Source organism: Lepidothrix coronata, unplaced genomic scaffold (genome assembly GCF_001604755.1).
Source record: "Lepidothrix coronata isolate B3197 unplaced genomic scaffold, Lepidothrix_coronata-1.0 Scaffold182, whole genome shotgun sequence".
Taxonomy (NCBI): domain Eukaryota; kingdom Metazoa; phylum Chordata; class Aves; order Passeriformes; family Pipridae; genus Lepidothrix; species Lepidothrix coronata.
In genome coordinates this window covers 988,741-1,009,666 of record NW_016690362.1, presented here as the reverse complement: position 1 = coordinate 1,009,666, position 20,926 = coordinate 988,741, and the positions used below count along the sequence as shown (strand labels likewise).

Genomic DNA, 20,926 nt, shown 5'->3' with positions numbered 1-20,926 from the left:
GGCACACCCCTGGAACCCCCCAGGATGGGAGGTAGAAAGCACAAGGGTGCTTTGAGGGATCATGTATGGTCCTCCATGGGAAGGGGACACCTGCATAGCCTTGCACCCTTGCTCACCCCAGACAACTCCTGCACCCCAGGAGTGTCACCCCCAGCAGAAAAGCCCCATGCACCCCAGTGCATCAGCACAACCCAAGCACCAGAGTTGCCCAAAAAGAGGGTCGAGTCACAGCTTTAGACCAGCCAGAGCTGCATGTTCTGCTTTGTGACTTTGGCTGGGTCATTTCCCCCAGACTGCAGGAGAAAATCTGGAATGTGGGAAATGCTCTTAGATGTCAATCAATCACTGTTATTTTCTTAATGCATTGCTCTTAAATAGTTCCTGTTAGACACAAACACAGCAAACATAAACATGGCGGGGTCTGACCAAAGGGGATGAAAATAGAGCAAGGGCAGGCAGAGAAAAGAAGAAAAAGCACTTACCTTGGGTGAGCAGCAGGGCTGTGGGGAGAGAACATGAGAAAGACAGGGAGAGAGAAGAAAAAGAGGGAAAAAGTTAATATTCAAGGGCAAAAAATGTTTTGCAGATGAAAGCTGTCAGAGAGCAATGGACATGGTGCAAGGCAGCGTGCGAGCTCACCAGGGCTGCATGTTGGGCACAGGCTGGGGAGCAGACACTGCAGCAGCAAGATGGAGAGGAGGCTGGTGTGCACCAGTGAGCACCAGGGTGCTGGCTCCCCAAAGTCACCCCCTCCCCCCAGGCAAAGGCAGAGGGATGGGATGCAGCTGGGGAGTGGCAAGGAGGGAAAGAGAAAGGGGGAAAGAGGGGCAGTTACACTTGCCATTGGGACCTGACACAACCCAAACTGACTCAAAGGCATGGGAGGTGCCCCACTTTGGCCAGGTATGTGTGGCTGTGGCGAGACTTGGCACAACTGAGGAAACCCAGAAAACCTGTAGGTTGTTGAGAAGAGAAGGTGGCCAGGAGGTGATGGGCAGACCATTGAGAAGAACATCATCAGAGGGAGGCATTGATAAAATGTATGCTGGCCTCCAGTGTCAAATGGGGCAGGGGGTAACACAGCCATGCATCATCCCCCAGGACATCCTGGCTCACCTACACCTATCCTGCACCCGACAGGTACCACTCCCTGAGGGTCAGGGTGCTGAGAGGAGCATAGACACACATAAAGCATCACTGTTTGAGTCCTCCTGGCTCTCTTTGCTCCAAATTGCTGGTCTGCCAGACAGTGCTGCAGGGACACAGGCCATTCAACATCATCATAGCGGGATGCAACTGCCTGCCAGGAAATGTGACTGTGTGGTCCTGTGAGATTTGAAGTGGGAAGAAAGGAGGAGAAAGAGGCAAAGGTCCTTGCAAAGGATGATCTTACCCTGACTTTCAATACAGACACAGCCCAAGTCCCTTCCTGCCTTGGGTAGACCCTCCCCTGTCCTGATTTCCCCACACCCCAGACCTGTCACAAAGAAATATCTGGCTGGATCTCTCTTAGGTGTTACCCACAGAAAGCCACAGCTTACATCCAAGTGTCAAACTAGCTACAGGAAAGTCCATATAGCAAAAAGTCCATATAGCAAACCCTCTTTGAGAGAGGCCAAGCACCAACTCTGAACCTTAGCTTTGATTTTGACCTGTCCTTCAAACAGCAAACCAGTCCCTGAAGCCTTGGTTGCATGTGATGACAGTATTGTAATTACTAACACTTATTATCATGCACTTTTAGTCTCAGAAGTTTAAAACTCTGTACAAAGACTGAGTCAGTATTAACAGCCCTATTTGACAGATGGTGAAGCAAGCAAAGAGAAGCTAAAGGGAACATTTTGCAAACTCAGAAGTGGGCTGGAGTCCAGAAGTGCTACTTTTCCCAGACTTGCCGGTTCAGGTCTCTGAAAAGCATGCACTTTTATATAGATGCACCTAATTGTATCTGTGCCATTTGAAAGTGATTTCCTAAGCAATTTATCAAAGGTCCCACCGTGCATCCATGGCAGAGCCAGGGATGCTAATCCTGAGTCCTGACTCCCAGTCACTTCCTTGCTCCATTGAGCAGCATCCACTGGCACAGCTTTCCCAACAGTCTGCAGAGATACATCAACCTAGTCAAGATCTTCATCCATCTATCCATCTCCCCAGCTGGAAATACTGTGGACGCTCTAGGAGATCTCCCTTGTCCATGCAGGCAGGTAGAGGCACAGTGAAAGGGGAAGGGGCAATGAAGAGGTTCCTTGCTGAGCATCCCTTGTTTTTCAGGGTCAATTCATTTTGAGAGTCAAAACCTGTGAATATGCTCTGCAGCTTGTACAGTGCCACTGAGCCACAAGAAGCAATGGGATAATTGCTCTGTCCACACCATCTCCTGTGCTTCACACAGCTCTGCCAGGAAGCCTCCAACATGCTTCTCTCTGCCACACAGCTCTGCCAGGAAGCCTCCAACATGCTTCTCTCTGCCCCTTGTAGCATGAATCTTGAGTCTTCTTGCAGCTCTGTCCTGCTGCAGTTCAGGCTGCCCTGTGGCCTCCTTACTATTCCATGGTCTTCTGCTTCTCCAGACAATGTGCAGAAATTTAATTTGTCTTCTACAATTACAAGCATTAGTACAATGGGTCAATTTTGCGTTCAAAAGTAATATAATGAAATATTGCTGGGCCCCTAAGCTACTGTGGTTATTAAAAAAAATCATTGGTTCCTCATGTTTTTTAAAGCTGTTATTCTACTACTCTGGGATTTGAGTTTATTTTTCTTCCCATTTGCTTGTGAGCCTGCAAAAGAACAATTTTTCTCCCTTTCACTTATGATATGATACATGAATATTTGAAGAAGCCTATAAAGCTATGAATGAAACATCAAGAATACAGCATGCAGAACACCAAGGGATTATTTTATCTTTATATTTCTGAGTGAATGCTGTGCATGCAAGCAAGAAAATGATTTCACGGACTAAAGCTTCCTTCCTGCACACGCATCTGCTAATGTGCCCTTAGCCCTGACCTGTAATGTTTCCTGACAGCCCATCTGGGGATGCTGTACCTGTACCAGCCTCACTGATGGCCTCCACGCTGTTCCCACCCAACAAGCCTCCCTCCACTCCCCCCCAGCCCAGGCTGCATCCCTCCAGTCCTCCTCAGGGCACCTCTCCCTTTCCTGCACCACTGCTCTGGACATCCTTCTCCTTATGGGGCCGAGCCAGGCCACCTCATTGCTCCTGCCATCTCAGGTAGGCTCAGGGGTTTGACATGTACTCTTAAAGGGAACTGCAAAAATTAGCTCCGCAGCCAAATCCAAAATAGCAGTCCCAAGTATCCCTTACCTAACTCTTGCATGGTGTGATTGTGGACAAACATGCATGCCTGCAGACAAGATAGGTGATGCTGACTCTCCCAGGAGGACCCAAAGCCTTCAACTCTGGATCTCTGTTCCTCCTTTACTGGAATTTCTCTGCCTTGAAGGCCTGGTTTTGATTACCAAATTGCATGCATGAACTCTGCTTCCCCTGCCACCCCTGAAACTGGACAATTTAGGCCTGAATTTAAAAAAGCTGCTAAAAAAGCTATTTACCAATAAGCTATTTAATCTGTATGTTTTTGGTGTACTTCGGGGTCAAATCCTACTGTGACATGCATGTTGGTGTGGGTTACAAATCAGGAATTTAATTCCTTCCTGTTTTAACTCTACTGAAGCCAAAGAGCTCAAACCAAGAGGAAGCAGGCTTGGCATGGGAGCAGACCAGCAATCGAGCAATCCTGTAGTTTACAATACAATGTGTGTCCCAGCCTTTTTCTAAATAGTGAAATACTTTTCTCTGCTGTTTACCTTACAGAGAGATTCGACCATGCTGCATGCTTTATTCTGGACTCATTCTTCATTAACATAAATCTTTTCTAATCAATATCCCTAAAGACCCCAGGAAGCTGTTGTGTAGATAAGAGAATCCTTGTTAAAGGCCTGGGATTTACAGGGTGAGCTGAAATGAGGGAGAGGAGGCTAGATTTTGAGGAGACTCTCAGTCACACAGCAGGGCTGTCACAGGAAGCCAAAGGCAAGGAGAACGTACTGCCTGCACCCCCTGCACTCCCAAAGGTGACCATGCAGTGACCATACAAACCACAGGCTCAGCTCCCCAAAGAGATAAGGATCCCCCATCTTCCAGATGTAACTGTCCACAGGCTCTGCCTCCAGATTTGCTCACTGAGGTGAACAAACTGTTTTCCTAATAGAATGTGAAGAGCTATAAACATGGGGTTTTTTTAACAGGCTAAACAAGGCAGAGATTTTGCAGCATTAACCTGAATGCTGTTATTATTGAAGTCAATAGCAAAGCTCTTGCAGATTCCAAGAGGCTCTTCTCTATCAGGAGAATCACCAGCATTCAGTTTAATCAGAGAGCTGTGAGCAAATCACTAAACCTTCAGGGAATGAAGTAACAGCAATTTAACATTTCTTTGCTATTCCCATTATCAGCTGACGGAAGAAGGAGCTTCTTAGCATCTGCCCACACTTCAGAAAACTGAAGCACATGTGCTCATGGATCAATGCAGCTTATCTTATACGGGCATGGATCTTTGTACCAAGTCATATAATTTCATCAATATTTTGATATAGATAACTTGTTGGATCAATCCAAGCTAGGAACCCTTCTTTCTTCACAGTTTAATACTCTGCAGCTCCCAGCCACATCCTCCTCCAGGGCACAAAGCTTTCCCATCAAGGGTGCTGCTCAGTTAAAAGGAGATATGCAATGAGATTTGTCCGCACCAGTTGACTCTGTGCTGGAAGTGCTGAGAGGACTTCAGTCAAAATCTTCCCAAGCCAAGTCATGCCAACAAGCTGCTTAATAGTGTTCACCAGACATCTGTGCTCCCATTTCCAGCAAAGCTGTATCTTGTGGGAGACATGCTTTCTGAAGCAAAACTTTGCATGAAGGATGTCAGTCCCTTTTACAAAACATAACCCTCAAGACCCAGCCTTCAAACATCAGTTCTGAGGCTGAATCTTCCACTGCTGTGCCATGAGCTGCATTCTTACAAGCCGACTCTCAATTACCCTCATGTAACATATTTCCAAATGTTATTTTCAATGTTATCTGCAGTCGAGTGAAATCTTCCAAAGTAGCCTCACTTGCCATTTGGGCTCCATCAACACTAAGGCTAGCCACAATTTAACCAGAAGAGCAACTTTATCCAGGGAAAGCAAAGCAAGTTTTTCTCCTGTAATCCAGGGCTGTGGAAAAAGTGTGAAAGCTGATGAGTGAAAGAAAGTATTACTCCAAAATCCTGCTGGGACAGCAGCAAAATCCTTGTTCTCAGTTGTGAGCTGACACAATAGCAGAGTTGCCACGAGAGCAAGAGTCAAACCAACAGACAGAATCTTGTCGTAAAGGAAAAGACTCATTTCACTGCAGGAAGCCTTTAAAAAGGTGCTGAAAAAAGGATGGTCAGAAATGTGGTTCAGAGTGATGGGAGGCTTCAAAGCCCTGCAGCACTCAGTAAGCAGGGATTCAGTTTACATGACTGTGCATATGTAGGAAAGGTGAGATAAGGTTTCGAAGATTAATTTCTTAGAAATGAAGAGGACAAAAGAAGTCAGGAAGCCTGGGAAATGGCCAGGAGTATAGAGAAAAGCAACACTTACCATCTTTGTCAAGCAAATAATATGAGTCTCTCTTTGATTTCTTTTTCCTAATTTACTTCAAAATAACAAGCTTGCAGCAAGTGCCATCTTTGCCAGTGCTCTGTGCATCTGATATGCCCCTACCAGTATTGGTATCGCTCTTCATCACAGGCTGGGCTAGCAAGATACCAATCTCAGATCTATTCTCATCTCTTTGAATTACTGGAGCACATCAACAAAAGAGCTGCTATAGTAAGACTACTTGATGTGATTTGTTTGGATGATCAGAAAGGCTTTGAAAAACTCCAGCTGCAGAAAGTGATTGGTGAAAAAGAACAGATGAGCTGCAAGACAAAGTTTTGTGTTGTAGATGTAGCATTTATATAACAGGAGTAGGTGGTGAGCTCTCCTTATAGCAAGGGTTAAGAACTGAATGTCCCAAGGCTCAAAGCAGCACAGCTCTGATATAAGTGGGGGTGAAGAGTAAAGAGCAGTATCTGCAGATGACGCAAAATGTTTCGGCTAAAAGGCTGTATCAGTGACTGTTCTGTGTTTTGGAACCCATGAGCAACCTGAAGACAGGAACTTGTGTTTGGATTACCACAGGTACTTAAGAATGAATTTCATGCTGAGCTCTGGCCCTCACAGAGACTCTCCTGCAGACTCCTCTGCCCCACAGCTCTGATCAGGGCCAAGGAGAAGTTCCCTTGAGTGGAGGTGACTGCTTTGTATCAGCAGGTGTACAGGACAGCACAGACACTAATGCAAATCAACCGCATGGTAGCAAGCCCTGCTCTCACCTTCCATCCTCCTCCACTGCATGTCTATCAGAAACCACTGCCACCGCAGCCAGCAGCAGTGCAGGTACCCTTAGGACAGCACGCTGGGTCTGAATAGCATAAGGCTCCGGACCAAGTTCTGCATCCCAAAATAAACCATTCAAACTCTGCCCCAGGCTGGTTTCAAAAACACATACTACTCATCCCTACTGTCACCTCTACCATCCCTTCAAGGGACTTTTCACCCCTGATTTCATCACTGCCACCTAGCTTGCATCCCCAAGGTAAGCTGAGAGCTACCGTCTGCATGGAGAGGTCCCAGGGTGGGTACAGGCCCTCAGCACAAAACTATGGTAGTGCAGGCACAACTGTGATGGACTGGCTGTCTCTGCGTGACCTGGATTGCAGATTACTTTCAAAAACAACTGCCACTCATCTGAGATGTCCAACACTGCCCTGCTTCTAGAGCAGCCAGGAGAGATGTTTTGAAGACACCATGAAGAGCTGTCTGAGAACATCAATACTCCTACAGCTCCTTTTAGGCACAGGCTCAGTGGGATACAGCTAAATGGCAAGTAACAACAAAACAAGGACACACCATAAAGAAACACACTTTTTGCAGCATTGAAAACAAATGTATGGGTAACCAAAACCCAGAGAGACTCTTCTTCAAAAGAAACTAGGCCTGGACCCCCCCCCAGGAGAGGCAGGAGCTATGCTTTGCCCTTGTCATGTGAGTCATGGGGGGGGCATTCATCATCACAACAAAACCAAGCAAAGTTCCATCTAGGTGACTGTGGTGTAGGACTTTCCCCCTGGCTGTGGGTATGGGTAATGGCAGCATGTGCACAGTGCTGTGGAGGGCCTGTCTGCTCTGCAGTGACTGTGCAGACATTGCAGCCCATGGAGCTGATCAGTCCTGTGTCAAAGCTGATCAGCTTTGCAAGAAATAAACCACATGAACTCTTTCCCTACAATGGTATGATGGTGGCAGAAACACATGGGCAGGAGATAAACATCCCTTCCCAATGCTGTACAGCATGTCACATGATGCCTGAGCATGTGCAAGCTTGTGCACGTCCCAGGCTGCCTCCTCTCTGCCGGGAGCTGGCCGCTCAAGCATGCATTCCATGAAGCTGCTGGCCACAGCATCTGCTGTTGATTGCTCACAATGCTCTCTATGGGAAAGCCTCATGTACCTCCTTATTCTTCATCCCAGGCACAAGGTACGCTCACCAGAGATGCCACAGTGTGCAGCACTATGGAGCCGGGAATCTTTTCAGATGCCCTGGACTGAGTGTAGCGACTGTGCCACCTTGTGCCAGTAACATTCACAAATGCAATTTAATCTCCCACCTCTTAGATTTTAAAATCATGGTGCTCTCACTCTGACTTTTCTCTAGCGAGGCCAACCAAGGCACTGCATCTCCTCTTTGGCATGGTCCTTTACTTCCTCTAGGCAAAGAGGGTCCATCCGAGGGTGCACACTCACCCCCTGGCCTGCGGGCTCTGTGCTGCAAATCACTTAGTCCAGCTCTGATCTCCTCTCTGCCTGTTGCAAATCAGACAGTCCCACTGACTCCAGCTGATGTTGGTGTAAATGAGACACATATGACACAGCAAACTGGCTTTGTAGTCCTAATAATAATGAGGACATTTTACAACTGAACCACCTTAGGGTGGCCACTTGGGGCCATTTGGATTTTTTTCAAATATGTGGTTTTATTCAGCTAGATGCAATGTGACCTCCTACATGGGAAAAAGAAACGTGAAACTTCACAAAAACTAGCCCAATCCTGACTCTGTATCCTAAAGCTCATTGTTTAGAAATGAGGACTCACAGAGAACAGACAGCTGAGCAGAAAATTCAGTGTGATGCTCCAAACTGCCAAGTGCATAAGCAGGAGAGAGACAGATGCCCATGATTGTCATCCTGTACCTGCTGAGATGGAGGTGGAAGACCTACAGATGGGAAGAGGCACATCTGGAGAGGAGAACCCCAGTGTGGTTCTAGGACTGAAGACTTTGATCCAGAACTGAACACTTTGCTTACACAGATTTAAAGGGCTTAATCTCCTTAAACACCCAAGAAGAAATCTGAGTGTACTCTGGGTATAGTGAGTAGATACCTGCACAGAAGCTGCAGTGCTATATCGTTCTTTCATGCGACAGAGAAAAGTAGGGAAATAACTAGTGGCTACAAGTTGAGGTCAGACAACTTCTACCTAGAAGCCATGCTCACATCTTTACCCTGGAGGGCAGCTGACTGCTGGGACATACTTCCATTGGATACGGCAGGTTGGTCGTGCTTCTGCTCAAGGGCATCTGGACTTTGGTGAAACCTGAGGGCCTGTGCTCGACAGAATGAAATCTGATGCCCCTCACTGCCTCCGGGCTGCAGGAGACGGTCTGATGGCATTAAAACTATGGGTTTACATTATTACAACATCCACGGATCTATGATACTGACATGCTCATGCGACCTGTGCCTATCCTGGACAACTTACAGAGCCATGCATGGGAGCTCGGACTGGCCAGAGGGCAGCCGCTGTGCTGGCGAGATAAGCTGTGCCATGCACGAGCAACTGCCAGGTGTTCCATCACCGGCAATAGCACATGGGAGCAGAAATAAGCCCATGGGGTCACACATCTGACTCTACTCTGTAACAGAAACCCAGAAGGTGGATTTGAATTCCCTTTTGAAAAGTGCCTCTGTTTAAATCTTGGCCCTCCCAGGCCATCCTAAAGCTGGTGAAGCCATTGGTAAGATTCCATGAGAAAGAGATCAAACACATAGGACAAGGACAAAGATACATATAGGCAAGGCACAATTGTAAGTCTGGGGTTATTCCCACTATGATCTTGGTCTGATAGGAGATCCTGGGTCTCACTGCTGATGAAGTAGGACTTCAGCAGAGCTTCACAGTCTCTGCATGACAGATTGTGATTGTCTGTGACACATCAAAGGGGTTTTTCAGATGGAAGACATGAAGAACCATTTAAAAAAAAAAAAAAGCAAAACTAGTTATCTCACACCTTTCCTCTTCTCCTACGGACTTTTTGCTGCACATCATAGAGACTCAAGAGCACCAAGACAATGCCACTGGAGGCAACAATAAAGGGAAGGACAGGGGAGTACAGGAGGAGCTGAAGGGGTAGCCATGCATTACACCCTTCTCTTGTCTTTCACATTCCCCAAAGTCCTGGCAAAGGAGCAGGAGCAGGGAGAACAGCAAAGCTGCACTCAGAACGAAAAACAGATCCAGACAAGGAAATCCAATCAAAATAATACAGCTTCCGAGGCTCAAGCATTGCACAAAAAGAGGATCAGAAGTAAGCTGGGCTCTAAAAGGTAGAGACGACACCAAAACAGGGTGAGAGCAAGAATACAGGAGGGCAGAAAGTAAAAGTCGAGCCCTCTACAGGAGGAGGAGGAGAAAAGGAGGAAGGGTAAGGAGGAGAAAGAAGGTTATATTTTCTGGATTTGGGGTTTGGATACTTGATTCTAATTTTTTTCTTTTTTCATTTTTTTCAAAAAGGATCTCACACCTGATATTCCTCGTTCCATCCATTGCGGTTCACCAAGGGCAATGAAGAAATTCTCCTGCCTTTCGTATTCCTCCTCATCTACTATCTTAACCCTTATGGTCTTCCTGTAGGGACAACAAGAGAGACAACCGTGTACAGCGGGTCGGCTGGCTGGAGGCAAGGCAGCAGCAGCAGCAGCAGCAGAGGCGGCGTGGGCTCCTGGCACACAGCCCCTTCCCCTCCGGGGCAGTGTGCATGTCGGACATGGGGCATCCGTAGCAGCTGCTCCTTGGGGAGCGGAAGGGTGTTAGGGTTAGAGGGGGCTGGCAAGGGAGTGAGGACAGAGGGAGAGAAAAGAGGAGAGAGACCTTGCTGATGGTTAGTGGAAGGCAACTTCTGTAGCGCATTTTTTTTCAGTGTCAGATGGTAATGGAAAGGGTATCAGCTGCCTGAAAATCACCAGGGACCACCACCCTGAGGTACCCACTGTATTTAAGCTGGAAGATCAATGGCTTCTCACAATTAATAATAAATACAATCATAATACCCTCACAATTAATAATAAATCTGCAGGGACTCTGAGCTGGGAGCCTGAGGAGAAGAGAAAGGCACATTCTCCAGTGGGGTGAGGTGAGTCTCTGCTGGTGGGCTACAGCTCTGTCAGCTGCAAAGGAGGCTGAGAGTTCTATCTTCTATTTTTTAAATGACACATCTTATGGCTTTCTCTCCTTGATAGTGTCTATCTCTTCTTCCTAGCCTCTTCGCCAAATAAGAACTCAGGCTTCCCAGGGAGCGAACAGCTTTGCTGGGACCTCACAGGGGACTCAATGGGACTAAAATGCCTCCAAGGCTTAAAAGGAAATGCCCTGGGCACTAGAGCGGAGCTGGCCTCTTCCTCCTGATGCCAGCTCACCTAGCTCCCTCCAGTATCTCTGCAATGCACAGAGTTGCTGTGAGCCCCCATGTGAACCAAAGTGGGGCATCAGCTCCTCCTTGCCCTCAGCTCCTGCTCCCAAAGTTGCACTGCAGGAACCACACCAGGGGTTGCACAGCCTTTGGCCTGCTCAGAAGTTATAAAGCTGCTTCTATGCCAGGCCTCAATTCCTGTCATTTTCTAACAGAGGTGTGACCAGAACAATCCATAGGACCAGGACTGGGTGATGATTTCTTGAGATGCTGGATGTGTTTCTAGCTAGCATCTTCCCACTAATGCTACAAAATTTGATTGGGCCCTTCAGTGGGGATAGCAGAAAGTCCCTCTCAAGTTGCCACAAAAATATGGACAAGCATGACTTCTTTCCATCCTTCTCTCAGCTCTCTCTGAGCTCCCCTCACCACTTTGCCTCTCCCCCACCCCAGCATCACTCCTCATGCCACCCCATGGGTACCATATGACACAGTGTGCGCGCACAGCAGTGCTTAGGGCAGAGCAGTTGGAGACAGAGAGACATCAGAGGAAGAGGAGGACAAGAGGAGGAAGGAGATGGAAGAGAGGAGGAAAGAAGAATGTTAATGTTAGTCTGCAGGGCCAGTACTACACCTTTCTGTAAACTCATATCCACCATGCGGGGGCTCATCAGCTCAATGAAGAAATTCTTGGTTTTTTCATACTCCTCATCATCAATTACCTTGATGTGAACTGTTTTGCTGTGGATGGAAAAATAATAAGGGTCATAAAGGGGAGAGGGGAACAGAGAAGCAAAAGTGGAGGAAGGAAGGAGTTAAATGGGTACATTAGAGAGTCAAAGTTTTCTCACCCACTGAGCAAGCTCAACTAGGCCCTTAAGAAAGGCTAAACCCACACTCTTACAAGTGACACTGGCCAATTTTCTGTTTAACCCAAAGGCAGGATGGCAGGCCACACTGTGCAGAGTGAAGTTAGACAAAACCAGCTCTGATCCCCCAGCAAACCGGCTCAGGGCTCAGCTTGTGGGCAGTAGGTCTGATGGCCAGCAGAGAAGCAGGCTTCCCTCACCCTGCTACCTCCCCATCCTCCCCCCACACACACGGGCAACAGCAGCCACACAAGCACACATACCCCACAGGCACCATGCTGCTGCCTCCCTGCCAGCTACACCCACTGGCCTGGCAGATGCCTGCTGGCCCCACAGGTCATGGGGAACCCTGCAACCTGCTGCTCTGATGTAATTCATGTCAGAGGGAGCTCTAGGTGAAGCAAGTTCCTTAGCTGCTGAAGGGACAGCTTCATGGGTCTGCTCTGAGAGGTGCTGGCTGCTGGAGCAAATTTCTTACAAGTTCTCAAAGCATTTTGTAGGAAAAGAAGAGCTCACCGTGCCATGGTTTCCTTCACAACAAATACAAGCCTTATGGAGGTTACTGTCCTGCAGCTTTCACACCCAAAGAGAACAATGGAAGTGACTCAAAGGCTCACTGCCTCCTTACATTCAGGACTGTTGCAGGCTCAAAATGACCCCTGTGCTCCCCTTACTTTACCAGTGGCTGCAAGGCTTCATTCAGTTCCATCCCTCACTGGTGACTGAAGAGATTGGTACTTAGATTCCGAGCTCATCTCACACCCTCTTAAATACAACACTGTCTGCAGGTGGAACTGCTCTGAATGGGCATATATACTTGTCATCTTGGGGCTCCTGGACTTCCAGTTGGCCCCAGCCCCAAGCTGGAACTGCATTCATTAAACCAAAAGTCAGTTCCACATGAAAAGCATTTTCCTTACCCCAAAACAACTGCCCCAGGAGCAACCAGGCCAGCTGCCCCCTCCTACAAGTGAATGACTACCTGCTTCCTACACATGTACCCACACATAGCCCTGTGGCTATGACCTCCCCTTCCTTCCTGCTCGTCCTCAACATTTAGATCAGCCCCAGGTCATGTTGTGCACAATTAGTCTTGACTGGGGATGGGAAGGAGGAGAAAAGCAGGACTGGCAAATCACAGAGTCTGGAAAAATAGCCCCAAGCTTGTAATCTCTATGGGCCTCAGCCTGTAGCCCTTGGCATTAAATATACCCAGTATCTTTGATCCCACAGCACTTCAGAGAATCCCTGCATCCTGGGGATGCTGCAATCCCCATCCTGGGGATGCTGTCACTGCCAGCAGCCTCCTGAAAATAACCATTTCACAACAGAGAATAGGAGAACTGATCGCATGACATCCCTGTAGCTTGCATTCCTACTGATATCATTAATGACCACAAAATTAACTGGTCATCCTACAGTTTGACCCTCAAGTTAGAACTTCTCCTGCACTCCGACTGTGGAAATCCTGTTCCCTGTGCTGACTCTAGTTTTGATCTTGGTCCCAAACCTTGTCTTTCAAATGATGGTGTACAACCTCTCCCATACCCATCAGTGCAGGAATATGCAGGACAAATAATCTCTAATTCTTCTTTCTAAGCTAAATCATCTTTATTTTTGCCAGTGCTTGCTCTACCTATACCCTGCACCAATGCCAGCAAGCCTACTTTCCCTTCTCTAGACCCTTTCAATCTCTGCTAATACAGCCTGAAGGATGTAGTATTTGAAATGGTACATCTCTGGTGTAAATGTTGCCACTCTGCTAAGACTTCATCATGATGATTTTGTTGCAATTTTGTTGGAGAGGTTGAATTTGCCTTTTGAACCAGATGTTGTCAGGGCCCCTGATACTTTGCACAGCTTGTTCAATTTGCTGAGTTAAATCTACAGCTGATTCATAGCTCTGATCTTTTCCTTGCTCATTACTACAAAACAGAAGGTGGGATTTTCAAAAGCAGCCAGTGCTTCCTGAACATGGGCTGCTTTTAAAAATCCTATTCATAAGTACCATTGCTTATGGTTTTTCCATTCTAGGAGCTTCAAAATACTCAGTATTGCCTGTCTGCAAAAATTTGGAAAAAAATACCACAGACCATGTTTCCTGTGAGCAACCTTAGGTATCACAACAAAGCTATTCTAAGGCTTTATGCAATTAATATTATGCATGTATACCATTTGAATTTGTTTTAATATAACAACCTTCCTTCTTTCCTTCCTTTTCTTCCTTCCTTCTGTCCAAACTGTGGACTGATGAAATAATGATTCACTATGTGTACATTTTGTTAAGTACAAGATGCTCTACATGGCCTACTAAATAGTTCCACAGTGGTGAGAATTCCTTAGAGTAGTCTTTTTTAATGTTAAAAAAAAAAAAAAAAGATAAAAACAGTCAAAAAAGAGAAAGAAAACATGCTGGGGATCCCTAGAGGCTAACATGGTAAAATGCTCGATTTCAAAGGCAGGTCCCCTTGGGTCAGGAATACAAAAGTGAAAACCTTCTGGGCTCCTAGACCAGCTCAGCTCTGCTGCGATCTGGACCATTACCACACGCTCAAGCCTCAGGTGACTTTTCCAAAAAGAGAGTCTGAATTTGGTGATCAATCCAGTAAATTTCTGGTTTCCTCTTTTGCTACAAGCTGTGAAGGAGAAAAGGACCTTTTACCCAGCTCTGAAACAACAGGGCAGGGACAGACCAAAGCCACAGGTGCCCTGCATGGATACAGGCGCCCCCTCACCCCATCTGACTGAATCCCAAAAGAGGTGGTGCCTGACTTCTCCAGTTTTGTTGAGAGGCGATGAGTGCTCAGCAGGTCCTCCACACTGTTAAAGCTTTCAGGACCCAGAGCAGGAGCCCAGAGGTGTGGCCTATGTGGCTTGGAGACCCAGGTGGTGTGGGATGGGGATGATGGGAGCCAAACTGCCCACTCTTGTTCCGGAGCCAGAGTGTTGCCAGACCTCCCCCTGCAAAGAGGAAAGGAGCAGGGCAGAAGTTGGCAAGGACTATGCAGTGCCAGGGGAAGGTAGATAAGGGCTCACAGACGCAGTACCACATAATGGGGAGCGGTTAACCTTTCACTGGGATTTTGTGGCAGAGAAAAGAGCAGCATTCCTGCTCCCGGGCCGCTCTGCAGCCTGCACAGATGGGGGCACGGGGCTGGACTTGCTCCCTTGAGGGGAAGTACACTTCTCTCAGCTGGCCGGCTGTTCCCATGACTATCACCACAGAAAGGCCAGTGCTGACGGAGGGGGATTATGGGGCCCATCAGGCCACCCCTCCCAGCCCAATGTGGCTGGTGAGGGCTGCCCTTTCTCAGGCTCTGTAGCTTCCCTACCCACTGCGAGCATCTTGCTCCTCTCCAGGGCTATTAAAGCAACTGTAACTACAGCTGCGTCCTGAGCTGTCATAAATTGTCTGGAGGCCAAGACACAGATTGCTCCCGCACAATCTCATCTCTTACCTGCAGCAACATTGAGAGCTGCCTCCTCAGAAGGCATGAAGAGTGGAGGAAATGGATGGAGAGAAGGGCTGGAGTGTAACACTGCCCTGGGAAGACATCACGTTAATGTGAGAGATGTGACAGAAGGACACCGAGAGGCAGAGAGTGTGCGGGAGCAGGAGGCTTGGGAACATTTTGCTGGGAGAACATCGTGACAGCTTCTTGAAATTAATGGAGGCAGAGGCGAGCACAAAAGGGGCTGACAGTGCAGTAGCCCTGATGGGCATGCTCACCACGATGGGAAACAAGGAGTCTGAAGCCTACCTTGCTCAGCTGAGCAGCTTTCATTCCCCAGCCTTTGGCTGTTTCACATGAGGAAAGGAGGACACTTTCCAGCCTTCCCCTTTCTCCCTGACAGCTTGACTGTGGCCAAGACATATGTCAGAGAGCTCAAAAGCAGAGAACAACAGAGACCATCCAAAAGCCTCTCCTGGCAGCAAGGAGCCGCTCTGTAAACGCAAAGCTCCACCACCAGCACCAAGCCACAGCACAGTCCAATCTCAACCCCTGCACGATATAGTGATGGGAAGAGCTCTTTAATTCAGGCCTTGGTGGTGTTTTCAGCAGACGGAGCAATGCTTTCAATTTGGGCTGTGACATAGCCAGACAAGTCAAAAGCCAGCATTCCCGGGGAAAACCTGGCCATACAGAAGTCAGGATAGCTGCTTGCTTCCTTCTTTTTCTCTGAGGTCATTGCAAGCTGCCACCAACAGTCCTCAGATGATGGCAGTCCAGGCTCTCCTTTCAACATGCACTTAGAAACTACCACTGATTTTAAAAGTTAGGGATGGAAAAGCTCCTCTGGGGAGCAACATTAAGAATAAGATTTCCCTGAGTAAGCAACAGAAGATGAAATGAATAGACATCGATCTTCTCCTAAAGGACTTTGTGCACATGATGTTGCTAAATTCCCCATCTGGGAAGTACAGAGGATAATATATAAAATCATTTTATTTGACAACACGTCCACTTCCAACACACAAGACAACAACTGGATGGTTATTTGATTAATGTGCTAGAAAATATTGAGTATCTCTCTGTGTGGACACTCTCGTTTGCAGAAATTATTGCCGAGGAGGTTAAGAGGATGTGTCTGTGTGTGTCTGTGTGACTTTGGAATGTGAAATAAAGCTCAGGTCTAAAAACAGTGCAAGTCAGGAGATATCACATAGTGTATACCACTGAAACAGGCAGGGCTGTGCAAGGGCAGAATTTACAGTCCCTGGTGGGATGCTGTTAGCCAGAATGAAAAGCAGCCAGGACAGCAAGGTAAACATCTCTGGGCAGTGAGATGTACCAGGAGATCTTCAGTGACTCATTAATGTGAATCATTAGTGATATACCTTGGGTCAAGCCACTGTGTTCTTGACACACCTTTGACAAATCCTCGTCTGATTTGTTGTGGATTCACATCCCTGCAGCGTGAAGTTCAAAGCAGTCTGACCCTTCCCCAGAGTTCTGCACTGGGTTGAGGTTTCAATGTGAAGCTACAAATAGGACCTATTCACTGTGGTAGAAGACCTTATAGAGAAGTCACAGAATCATAGAATATGCTGAGTTGGAAGGGATCCACCAGGATCATCAAGTCTAACTCCTGGCCCCATACAGGATACCCTAAGAATCACATCATGTGCCTGACAGTGTTGTCCAAATGCTTTTTGAACTCAGGCAGTCTTGGTGCTGTGACCACTCCCCTGGGGAGCCTGTTCCAGTGCCCAACCACCCTCTGGGTCAAAAACTTTTTCCTGATATCCAATCTAAACCTCCTCCAACTCAGCTTCATGCTGTTTCCTCAAGTCCTGTCACTGGTTATGAAAGTGAAGAGGTTGGTACTTGGCCCTCCACTTCTCCTCACAAGGAAGCTGTAGACTGCAACGAAGTCCTCCCTCAGTTTCCTCTTCTCCAGGCTGAACAGACCAAGTGACCTCAGCCACTCCTTATAAACCTTCCCCTCCAGACCTTTTACCATCCTCATGGCCCTCCTTTGGATGCTCTCTAATAGCTTAATGTCTTTTTTATATTGTGGTGCCCAAACCGCACACAGTATTCAAGGTGAGGCTGCACCAGTGCAGAGTAAAGTGGGACAATCATCTCCCTTGACCGGCTGGCTATGCTGTGCATTTGAGGCAAACCAGAGGGAATTAACTGTCTTTGCCCAGTTCACTGGGAGGTGGATATTTAACAGAGCAAAGTGACAGTGCTCACAGGAAAGGTGAAGAAGCCAGCAAGAGAAGCCTTGATTTGATGCACACTGTCACAAGGAGCTGCACATTAAGTAAGCCAGAGTAACAACCAAAGCCGTTCTGAAGCAAAGAATTATGCTGTAGCACAGCACAGCCAAAGACAGGAGGTGCTGAGTCATCTTAATTTCAACAGGAAATCATGGTAATTCAGGAACCTATCCGGACTATGACCAAGACAGGCAGGCTGCACGTTGGGCTCAAGCTCATGTTCGTGAAAGATTTTTCGGCTCCCATGGGGATTGTGGAAGGGGGAATAGGTTTTCAAGCATCCAGCTGTAGCCACTGGCAATGGTCCCAGTTTGTTCTAGCAGAAAGGTCAGAATTGAAGGTGCCTTTAAGGTCATATTAGATGCTGGTACCAATTAACTAAGCAGATGTCAACAGGATAGATGAACTGTCAGAAAACAGTTTCAAGCAGATCATTGATGCGCAAGTTGCTGATGTTTGAGTTACAGAAGAACTGGTGCTAGTACAGAAGCTGGAGACAAGCCATTGCGGGCCAGTTTCCAGGAACTGGCTGTGTCATTCATGAGGACCTTGGAAGAGCAGCTGTGCAAGAGTTATCCCACTTTCTGTAGCAAGAACATGGGGGACAGCCCGACAGTCTCACTACCGGGCCACTCAGCTATAAAGTATCACAGACAGAAGCCATCCTCAGAAATTGAGATTTTTTTTCTTTTGTCTTCAAGTTGGCTTATGGGATAACCAGTTGGTAACTAGTTATCTTATAATTAAAATCAACTGATAACTTATCATCAGATAACTATCATCTTATCATTAAAATAAGGTTCTTCACAGTGCCAATCACCAAATGACCTATGTACTTCTGCTGGCACTCTGAAAACATACAAGCAAATCAGTTGATACTTCCATATCAGTGGATACTTCCATATCCATACAGTGCCTGTGATCCATATTTCTCACAGGGACTTGATAGGGAACAATCCCTACTTCCTTTGAAGTCCTCATGTGGAAGATGCTACAGTGATGCAGCCAGAAAGGTGAGGGAAGAGAGCAGAGAGAGATTGAAGTGGTGGTGGACGCATCACTTATTCATATGAGTATCAACTTGTTTTGCTTCATCTGATGTGGTTCCCATTTAAAGGGAGCTGTGCACTTCTGTAGGGCATCTCCTCTTCCTTGCCAAAGTTCCATTATGTCATTAGGGAACAAAAAGACCTCAGAAAATAGGTCAGCAAGCAACTGCTATCAGCCTGCCTCTGGGCAGAGCCATTCCACCAAGTCATTCCTGACAGGTAGGTGTTTGCCCAACTACTTTCTGAAAGCCACATGGGAAAGATGGTTTTCTGGACAATCTTTCCCCATATTTCAACTCTTTACCCCTAGAAAGTCCACACAGACTGACGAGGTGGGAGCAGGAAGAAACTTTGGCACTGCCCCTGCAGTCCCTGCAAAAAAGGCAGGATCTGGGACTGGCCCAGGTGGCCTAGAGTCAAGGTTACCTTCTGCAAGACCCTATCCCAGCCAAACATGCAGCACACAAGGGATCTCCGCTCCATTCCTGCGAGGGCCAGGAACAGAAACATCCAGCTCTGCTACAGAGGGTCACAGGGAGGAAGGAAAAGGTCCACTGAAGAAGACACCATACAAGACGTGGCTGTACCCCGAAGTGTAGACAATGACCCCTGTCCAAAATCTTGTGTGGCCCTTCATGCCCATCTCCCTGGGACTGTGTGGGACTCTGTGCAGGAGCACCAGGAGCTCAAGGGCTCTGCCCAGCTGGCTGTTAGCAGTGTACTTTGTTCACATCACACCAGATCTCTGTAAGGGATAAAGGAGGAAATGTTGACTCAGAAAGACATCTTCCTTTTGTGTATTCCTCATGTAATCTTGGCTAATTAGTAAATTGGCTCATGTTTCCATTAGAACTATTAAAAATGCTTTAGTAGCTCACACATGATAATTAAAGGGACATAGCCAAGACTAAAAGCCCTATTTTTTCAAGTCTTTACTTGCATTAGAAAACTTTAAAGTGTTACCAGTAAAAGATTTATAGTGATAGCTGGTAAAAAGATCAATCCGAATTTAAAAAAAAAATAAATTGCCTAACTGTTATGGTTCCTCCATCCCAGATGACAACACTAAAGGGGTCACTTTGTGTTTCTGGTCATCTTCATTTTTCAGTTGTGCCTGTTTCCTGCACAGCAGCCCTGCCCTCACTTTCCACTGCCACCCAACACCGCAAAGAGATAGGAAATGCTGCCAACTTCACATGACAGTGTTTTGCACCTACTTTATACCAGTGCAAGTACCTGTACCAGCAATTAGAAATCAGAGCTGCTAAGTTGCAAGTGAGCCCATTAAGCATTTCCAGGCCTTGCAAAAAAATCCTTAAGTATCTGATGTGTTATTCTGTTATTCAGGGCAACTCAAGAGATATGGTATATCCATGCATCAGCCATGGGAATCAGCACCAAAGCTAGGGAATGGTAAATGTGTCACACTCAAGCTGGAAGCCCTGAAGAGCTGGAAAAAGCATGATGGGGAAGCACCAAAAAATGCTTCAGGAGGTTCCATAATGCACTCAGCCCCATTAGACAAGATTTCCAAAGCATTCTACATTTCACATTGTTCAAACACGATAAAATGCTCTAATATACAGGGTTCTTCATGGAAAGATGCCACAGTTTGTTAAGAATTTCTTCAAAAAGGGGAAAACCACCCTTCTCTCAGCTGAGTCCATATTGCTGATCCATGAGCTGTTTAAGTTGTGTTGTACAAGCATAATAGCCCAGCTCCACAGGTCTTCTTTTCTTTATTCAGTTTAATAAAGCTATTTTTTCTCTATTGAACATTTTCAGGTTCAGCTACAATCTTTGTTTAAATTCCTCTCAGAAAAAAAAAAAAAAAAGAAATCTAGGCTGATCTGTGCATCACCTTTCAGACTGTTGGGTCCAAGTACTGAAGCTGTGTGTACAGACACAGGGGGCCCTTGCCTGGCCTGCTGCAAGTCAGCTTTTTCTTCCTGACCCTATGAGACTTGATGCTTCTGGGCCAGGGGAGAACAGACAAAATTTGAACATCCTGTGGAGCTATTTGTTGAGGTCTGTACAGTAAGTACGTCTTGTACAAGCAATAATTCAACTTGGCAGCCCATGAAACCAGACAGTTCAGGTGGGTATCAGCCTGGTGTAGGTGCAAAGCATTGCCAGGGCCCTGGGCGCAGACATTTCTCTCCTCCCTACCTTGGGCAGGTTCCCAGGGGAACAACCTCACTAAGAAGACTCTGCCCTTTTTCTCTCAGAAAGGAACTTTAAAAGGAGGAAAACTTCAGCCACAACAGGGAAGAGAAGGTTTGGGAAGGTTAGGGAAGGAAAGGTTAGGGAAGGTTAAGGAAGGTTAGGGAAGAGAAGGGAAGGGAAGGGGAGGGAAGGGAAGGGGAGGGAAGGGGAGGGGAGGGAAGGGAAGGGAAGGAAAGGGAAGGGGAGGGGAGGGAAGGGAAGGGAAGGAAAGGG

General features: G+C 47.0%; 1 protein-coding gene across 8 annotated transcripts in view; it reads right to left on the bottom strand.

Annotated features, from left to right (window-relative positions):
• SLC8A3 (solute carrier family 8 member A3) overlaps positions 1–20,926 on the bottom strand; it is a 115,259-nt gene that overhangs the window by 12,857 nt on the left and 81,476 nt on the right. For 3 of the 8 annotated variants that reach the window (XM_017830690.1, XM_017830689.1, XM_017830691.1), the window contains 2 exons: positions 11,476–11,582; positions 483–500 (listed from right to left, as the gene is read on the bottom strand). In XM_017830690.1, the coding sequence (XP_017686179.1) occupies positions 483–500; positions 11,476–11,582 (125 nt within the window). Of the gene's footprint in view, positions 1–482; positions 501–9,956; positions 10,061–11,475; positions 11,583–20,926 lie in introns of those variants that run through there. The other 5 variants (XM_017830692.1, XM_017830686.1, XM_017830687.1 and 2 more) reach the window with 5 other exon arrangements.